Here is a 9269-nt window from a genome sequence, read left to right as displayed (position 1 = left end):
TTAAAAATAATATAAACTAATTCTGTCAAAAACATTTATAATTCTTACCAAAGGCACATACTTGAATAAGAACAGTTGTTTTAGTATTGTATTGGAGCGTCATTAAGTCATGGCAGAGTGAAAAATGTTATACCTAAAAAAAGAGAAACATCATCCAAATACTGTACTATAATACAAACCACGAGATAGATATATACAAGGAACATACACAATGTCACAAAAAATAATTACGTGATTGTTATATGGAGATTCGAGAACTCTATCGGAAAAGTTACAATAATAAGGGTTAATAATAAAATAATAATAATAATATATGTTATTCTCAATCTCAGATCAAATTAAAAAAGTATACATACAAATTAAAGAACTATAATTAATATAAATGTAGGCCTATACAGTGGACATAACATTGGTGAAAACATTGTGAATAGCACTAAGCAGTAAGTTTAGTTTAGTTTAGTTTAGTTATAATGGGAAAGTTTAGGCGATGTTCCTTTTTAATCCCATATCAACTACATTGTGTCGATGCGATTCTTGAAGGTGTTAGTGATCTCAGAATTGACAACGTCGGCTGGTAAACTGTTCCAATGGTTTATTACTCGTTGCGATAAGGCATGTCTTCTACAGTTCAATCCTTTATGGAAAATAGGCTTGAAAAATCTCAGGTGATGTCCTCGAGTAATTCTGCTAATGTTACTTCTCATTTGGAAAAAGTCATCCTTGGCTACACCCTCGAAATCTTTAACAATTTTATATGCTTCAATCAGGTCACCTCGAATTCTTCTGTCATACAAGGTTGTTAGGCCAAGAAGCTTTAAACGATCTTCATATGAATATGAACGGATACATGGAACTAATTTAGTCGCATGACGTTGTACTCTTTCAATTACATTTATGTCCTTTTGAAGATACGGATTCCATACTTGAACACAAAATTCGAGATGTGGGCGTACATAATGCTTGTAGATGACGTTAAAATAATCCTTATCCATATATACGAAAGTCCTTCTGATGCTTCTTAAGCAAGAGATTCAGACGCAAAACCCCTTTAAATAATAATTAAAAAAATTAAATATAAATAAATGAATAATACAATTTTTCATTATTCTAATAACAATAAGGTTAAATGCAACTCATTGTACGGAAAAATAACCTATATTTCGTAATTAGCTGAAATTAATTTGAAAAACTTATTTCAATTCCAAATTCATCAATTGTCAGCGTAATTTCATGGATATTGAAGTAAAGCGGTTTACATTTTATTCATAACTTATATTAGTATTTGGGTTAACATTCCAAATCCTTGTGTTTTTCCGTTATTCGTGTTTGTGTAATAACAGTAAACTTTTGGCAAAACTGTCAGCTGGACTCGAGTACTGTGTTATTAGTTTTTAGTTATAATATTAATTATAATTGTGCGGACCCCATTGCTCATATTTTCAAAGCAGATTGACTGTGGTACTTCTCAATAATGAATTCAATAAAGCGTATTATTTTTAATATCTATTCACGATGTAAACATAATTTGTATCAAAATATACATGGAAGTGCATTACAGTTATCTGTAAATCTGTCTGCAAGAGCAAATAATGAACGATGATGGTGGTAACGAACAAGACTAATACCATATTAAAGTGCGGATTCCTCAATTGGTATTCATAGAATTGGTCGCAATCACTCCCCAAACACAGTCTATAATCTTCTTGTTGTTAGCTGATGGCTATATAAGATTATTCTTTTATTCTCGAGTGGGAGAATATAACACTTAAAACCTGATTAGAAATGAGCATAACGACAATAAATTCCATGCGTTGTAATGCATTTTTTTAATTACACGCGCATGCTCTGTCTATTACACACACTAAGCTCAGTATTGAAATATTTTTTATTTTTTGTAATGAAGTTTATTAACATACAGACTGTAAAACTCTAAAACATCGTGTATATTGTAGGATGAATTTAATCAATCAATTGTTCATGATACTGTAATCAAAATGCAACTTATTCTAATTTTAGTTCAAATTAATCTAGTCTTAAGCATTCTCATTTTATATAATGTATTTGCATATCAGGTATCATACAAAAAAATGTACGTTGACGAAATTAAATTGGTTCATGCTATGAAACACATTGCAGAAGAAAATACTCTGAATATTATTTATAATACAATGCTTATTGACTTCAACAAAGAGGCCTCGGGTCATCTAACAAGTAAAACATAATTACACATTTTGGGAGTGTTTCCAAATGTCTATAATTATAATACATGTTATATACTTCCATCTAAAAGATAAATTATATTAGAATTAAAATCTTTGGATGATAAACGAAATTGAAAAAAAAATTGAAACATAATTTAGTATTATTTAAATTTCCATGTTGATACAGGTGCACTTTTAACTTGTTATGCAAACAGAATGTTATGTTGGCGTAACAGACCGAGCACAAAAATAGGCTAGGTTAGTAGGAATGTATTACAATGCTATTAAGTATTGTGTAGGCCACGTATGCCAAAATAAGGCATAAAAGTACGATGTTAATTGTTAATGAAGTCTATGTTACGTGTCACCCCAAACAACAACTGAATATGTCCGGATTCATGTTATTAACGGTTTTTCTTTCAGTTGTTTTGCTTACTTGAAAACATAGTGCTGTTTGAATATCCAAATTTAATTAAACCTCATTTCAAAAGCTAAGAGGAATAGAAATATGCTTTAGCATCACATTTACTGCACACTTATTGCCATTGTTGAAACGGTTTAGGCTTAATAAGTGCAAAGTAAACATTCAAGGTGCCATCTTATATTAAGAAAACATATTAGGTTATCCATATTTGTTTTTGGAACTGCGTATTATTATCCTAATTTGACGCATGTCTTTGTATCGAATACAATGTCAACATTGCTTCGTGAAGGAATACTCTTTAGGCATATAGTATGATTTATGTCATTATTAAACGGGCATTGAAGGTAACCTTTTCTAATAACTACAGTATTCCGTTACACCTACACGATACAAAACAAATCTGTTTATTTTGTAGTTTTGTTTGCTTATTTTTGGCAAAGCCACATTGTTTATACAATATATTATGGAAAAATAATTATTTTTCGAATTTTATTTCCCCTGTATCAATCGGTTGGCTGGTACATATGGCTATCCTGACACTTTTTCAGACGGAACTTACGGCGCCGTTCACTCATTTATTAGATTTCCATTAAGCTTCCATTTAATCGTGATTCCCTCTAGAGACGCAACGAAAGGACGTAGACGCAACGCAGGCGATTTGACCAATGGCAATCGACAGTTCCAAAATCAACTCCCTTGTGATTGGTCAAATTACTTACGTTGCGCTAATACGTCAATGCGTTGTGTAATAAAACGGCGACATTTCCGTTCCTTGAAACGGAACAGGCGTGAACGTATCTGAACGTGGGCTTTTTAAATGTAAACTGGCGAGTCTGATTCCACAATGTTGCTTTCACTTGTATCAACACAACTCGCGTCAAAATTCCTTTAGAATATTTGGTCATTTCGCTTATATGCTTGTAATCATTCTCGGTACTGTATCCAGATTACTCCAGTACGGAATATTTGATAATAGAGTATCGTATCACATGTGTTTCACATGTATCGCCTGTATCATAGACCAGCACATAACCGTTAGATAATACAGACACCACCGTGAGGATACAAATGAGATACTGTATTATTACTAAATATTGCTTTATCAATACATTTAGCAAGGTATACCGGGCAATGAACTGCCTTATGATAAAGTTTCTTTCACTTGTGTTTTTAGTTGATTGTCAACCTTTTCCTCAAGTAACTCCTAGCATGATTAACTTTGTTATCACTGTTTAATTGTACTACTAATGATGATCGACTATACATTAATCGAGTTACTCGCTAAAGTTGTGAATAGGATGACGGACTCTGATTATTGCCGGGTTTTGTTCACAATGAAAACAATAAGCAAAATAATAATAAAAAAAGAACGTATAATAAAAGGAAAAACACATATTTGCTATCACATTTCAAAACGCTTTTGACGTGATATGTACGTGGCCGGCGCCGTTGTAATAGTATTCACTCTTTTCTAACAAACCATGAGCTGTCTTTTACAATACTAGTTATTGTTGCAAATAATTGGCAGCGCTACCATTTATTTATTTTCCATATAAAGACCAAATAACAAAAAATGTTTTGCCTATAATTAATTATAATAACTGATTAATTCCGAGAGACAAAAACATAAGAAGTATTGTGTTAGAGGTATTGAGTTAGGCATGTTTACAGAAAACAAGAGGAGAAAGACAGAGATGTTTTGTTTAACAATTAAAGCTGAATGAAGAAGAGCTGTTTTTGGGGTTTGTTTGTAGATGCTTTGGAATTCCACCAAAAGAATTTGATGATCTTTTGAGTTCGATTGCTCCTCCATACGAATCAAGAAGAGCCCACTAAAGGAAAATCCAGCGGTGAAGACTAAGAGTTTGCTTTGTCACAATCGCAAAAACAGTCAATCATCCATCCATCGATAAAAGATGAGTGAAATGGTTATGTAAAAAGAATCATGGTGCTGGGGCTATATACAGACAGCACATAGTCACAGCACGAACCTAATAATTCTGGCTCAAGCCATCATGATTAATATTACTAGAAAATGTGGAAAACAGGTTTAAGGCCAATTTACACAGAAGAGGGGTAACGGTAAGCGGTATATGTAAGCGGAAACCGCGCATCTTGTCCCATTTGCACAGCGCGTGGAATTCTCGAGCGGTGTGGTGGAAAGTGGGTTATTGCAGGCTTCGAGGCTACTGCATGTTGCAAGAACTGCTGGCCTGAACTAGACTGACTGTCAGTAGGCCTACCACACACAGGCCTAGGTTTTAGACGGACTTGTTGCCTAATAAATTTATATATTCTTTACACTATCCTTAATCAGGGACACGTCGTAGTTGTTTGTATTTCTGAATAATAAGAAGTTCCAAAACTAGGATAGGCCTACTACAGAACTCGTTTTTATTGTCTCACGCAACAAAGTGGGTAATAGATGACGTCAAGTCAATCATGTCGTTGACTGGCCAGAATATACAATTACCGCGCGGTATTTTCACAAAATCGAATTATTAGGCCTATATGTTTCTATACTGAGCGGATTTCAGCTCAACCGCTCCGCGTACCATTACCGCTCGTCTGTGTAAATTGGCCTATAAGAAGAACAATTTATGAAAATGTATCCTCTATTTTATGGTGTCGCCATGTATGACAATCATACACTGGTTAAATAAGGTACATTACTTTCCTTCTTCCAGCACATACAAGGTGTCCCTTTTCTGTAGATCACATTTTTACTTTCACGGAACGGCATACACATCAAGTAGGCCTAAAAGTCATAACTGCGTTAAAAGTATTATATATGATAAGTATTATGTTATAACTGCTTTTGCAGTAACACACGGGGAGTGAGTTGAGATACAGAAATACATTTTCTTAATCCAATAATACACTTAAATAAAGAGATGGAAAATGGATGTATCAATGTATGTATTACTTGGGGAAACTTACGTAGCAATATTTTGAAAAATTCAAAAAGATTATGACACTTATCACTATTTTCGTACTTTCGTTTTATTTATACTCAAAATTAAGATTATCGTAATTTCTTGTGAACTTGTAACTTTGTAGTTACATTTTGTTTTATTTATTACCTTCTATAAAAGCTTCTCTGTTACATTATTTTATGATATTAGCATATTACTAAGCGGATTAGATATGTTGGCTTTGCATTATAATTGTCTTCCAAGATGCAATAATTTTTAGTACTGTACAACGAGAGAACTTATTCTTCTCATGTTTCTACAACCCGTCTGTCACTTTCCAAGATAAATTTCACAAAGTACTTATGAGTTAATATCCCAAGGCATTGGAGTTATAACATAATACCCACATGTCATAACGTCATACTAAGTGCTCTAGGCTTTATTTGACATCTCACAAAATATTGCTATTATCTTGGGGAAACAAGCGGAAAAATAACCCATGTATCTTGTTTAGGTAATTATTGCCTTCTACTCAATGGCTAGGCTTGCCAATTTTATACGTTTTTATGTGCTTTTAAAATGTGTAGTAGATATTTTGTCCTTTTGCATTCACTATGTTTAATATATTTTTTCTCACAGAAATGTGTTGAGAGTTGGAGCAGTTTGGAGTTATTGCTAATGGAATATTTTAAGTTTTTGTATTTAATCTTTAATAATTCTCACATCATTTTATATGAATTACGGTACTAGGGTATAATAATATAGGCCTACATAAATTATCTTTTTCTTCTTCCATTTGGGAGCAAACCTCATTGTTGAAGGTTACTGCTCCACTGGTTCTTGCCTTACAATTCCCATGCATGTGAGTGTGTGGTGAATACACAGTTTCATAATATTGTCAACTAGTATTATTATTTGTAATAAAAACAATAATAATAGAAACGGAGCCTCTGAGTGAAAAAAAAAACAACGGAAAACCATTTCGCCTATTTTCTGAGAAATCCTCTTCCGCATCCATCAGATCCTGAACAACTTACCCCCCCCCCCCCCCCACCCCCACTTTATTCCCGTTAAGGCATTACCTCATTCATTACTTACTCGCGCATAACTAAGTGTAACTAGGGCCATCACAAATTGATTAGAGTATTATTACGGACGCCTTGCATTGTATCTAACCTTAATCAGGATTGAAATGCACATGATCCTGTGTAAAACTGTTATTTTATTTTAACATTTTAACGATTCTATCTAGTGAAATGAATATGTTTTATATTTATATCTTAACATAAGTATCATTTTATTTTATTGGGACAGGGTCAAGGAAATAATAAAAAGCTTAATTGCATTTTCGTTTTAAAATTGATCAAAACTATCAGACAATGTAGGCGCAAGTATTTACAGAGATATAAGCTTTTCTCCCCATTGCCCTGGGTACACATATTGTCTCGACTCGTATTTCTGATTATATTCCAGATCCACATACAGTCGCAAATTGATAGCTTGCGTCAACAGAAGATTCGATTTGCTTTCTTTAATCCGGGATTCAAAAAGATATTTTCATAATTGAACGAACGAACGGCCAATCTCTATAATTGTATGATTACCCGAATGATAGAATTAATGATGTCTAAAATCCTGGCAAAGTATTAACGACCAATCAGCTTAAAAGCATAGCAAGTGACCGGGTACAAGTGGGCTTAAAGATTATTGTAACATAAGATTTATTTATATCAGGCAAAAATAATTATTTCTAAATAATAATATTCATCCCATACTATCCATATTACGGTATCTTACAGAAACATTGACTGTATTACGGTATTTATTATTATAGGCATAGCACCCAATTCCCTGTGCTGCTGTATCTGCATACGACAATATTTACCCAGTGTTATAGGAAAGTTTAATAATAAAGCATCTCAAGTGCATCACGTGTGGTGCATGCATCATCATACTAGATGTACATGTGATGCAAGTATTACGGAATTTGTCTATGATACTGGATGCATCTAGATAGAGTAGGTACCGAAAACCGCATGCTGTATACAACAAAATAAATAATAAATACAAAATTAAAACTAGTGTAAAAAGTAGTGCATTGTGCATGCGGTATCTGAATTATATTCCGTACCGTATCGATATATTAAAACACAAAGTGGTCTTCAGATCTATATGTTGAAATCTGTCTACACTATCAAACTTTATTATGACAAAAATATAAAATGTGATGTGCCCCAATATGGCCATGATAACGTCATATCACTACCATATTTGGGCACATCTCACTTTTTTTCGTCAAACTAGTTTGATACCGTACGTCTATACAGAGTCTTATATTGTAAATAAAATTAACTTCTTGATTTTTTTAAGCAAATGTATGATCAAGTGAATGTAATAATGCTATATTATGTCTGCTCAGCAACCCAGTAAAACAGTAGACATTGATTGTTGGTGACACCGTTGTGGTGCCGCCGACTTCATATGCAATAATATAACAACAAAAAGTAATCATTGACTTTTGCTATGACGTGAAGTTTCATTACGATGCCGACATAATGGCTGGTTATTATCGACTCGGATAGAACCATTGCTATTGTTTGTTTATTAATAATAATGTTCTTGTTACGGTATGTGCCTTTACATTACTTGGCACAACTAATACACGCTCATATTACTTTTGGGTACAGTGTGTGCGTATTGTGTCATGTTTAATAGTACATAGCATTATTCGTAGAGGGCGCAGAGCAGAATCCCCATTACATGATATTCTATACAATATCCGGGAAAATCCAGCGTTGGAAGAACTGGCAGTCTGAGATAGACTGCTTCCTTTATTGGCTGGCATCCGTAGGGTGCTTCAATACTCTCCAAATAGGCGCGGTGCATGTCTCGTTGACTATGTGGCTATGTGGTTCTCTAAAGTTACCATTGACATCAGATGTAGAACCCTTTATTGGAGGAAAATAGTATTTCAGTTTATAAAAAATATCATGCTGTAACAATTAAACATTTTAGATGATCAAGACAAAACATAATATACAACAATCTGAGCAAGTTAGCGTTTAAACCAAGTCACCAACACCAGTAAATACTATTCAATACCAGACCATCTGCCACAACATGCAGCCAATCTAAAACCAAGAAAAAACATTACGTAGGTATGTATTATATATATCTTGTCATTACGTGTTGATTAAACCCATCAAGGTACATATCATTCATTTTTTTAAAGCAAAACAGAACCTTTTTTTTTAAAATAAATGTTAACTTTTTTGTTAAATCAGTTGTCAAGTACTTACTTCTACGTTTCGGCTATTTTCAGTAGCCTTGGTCACGCAAATGACGTTGACATGATGTTCTGTCATTCGTCATGGTTCGGTGAATTGCGCCATCTCTCGTCATCCCAACCAAGATTCATCATATGAACAATGACGGCTGCCACCTGCGTATTATGTCTCAACCTTCGCTGAAAAAGTCGACGAGCATAAACCGCACGTCATTCTTGCAACAGAAACATGGTTGACTCCTGATATCAACAACAGTGAATGCATTCCACCAAAAAAAAACCACCTTTAGGAAAGACCGTGAACAAACCAACCGCAATAAAAACCCACGAGGAGGAGTTTTTATATCTGTGCGAAATGATTTGATAGCGACACATGCTTCAGAACTGAACAGTGACACAGAATTGTTATGGATCAACATTCAGATGGTAAAAGCCAAGCAATT

General features: G+C 33.8%; 1 protein-coding gene across 1 annotated transcript; it reads right to left on the bottom strand.

The window, feature by feature from the left end:
- Positions 1-512: 512 nt before the first annotated feature.
- Positions 513-992, bottom strand: LOC144835530 (uncharacterized). Its single transcript, XM_078690611.1, has one exon. It carries the CDS (start codon positions 990-992, stop codon positions 513-515), a length of 480 nt encoding a protein of 159 aa, XP_078546737.1.
- Positions 993-9269: the final 8277 nt, after the last annotated feature.

The sequence above is a fragment of the Antedon bifida genome, chromosome 2 (assembly GCF_963402885.1).
Source record: "Antedon bifida chromosome 2, ecAntBifi1.1, whole genome shotgun sequence".
Classification (NCBI taxonomy): Eukaryota; Metazoa; Echinodermata; class Crinoidea; order Comatulida; family Antedonidae; genus Antedon; species Antedon bifida.
Note: the sequence above shows the minus strand (reverse complement) of the source record. Positions and strands in the feature narration are given on the sequence as shown.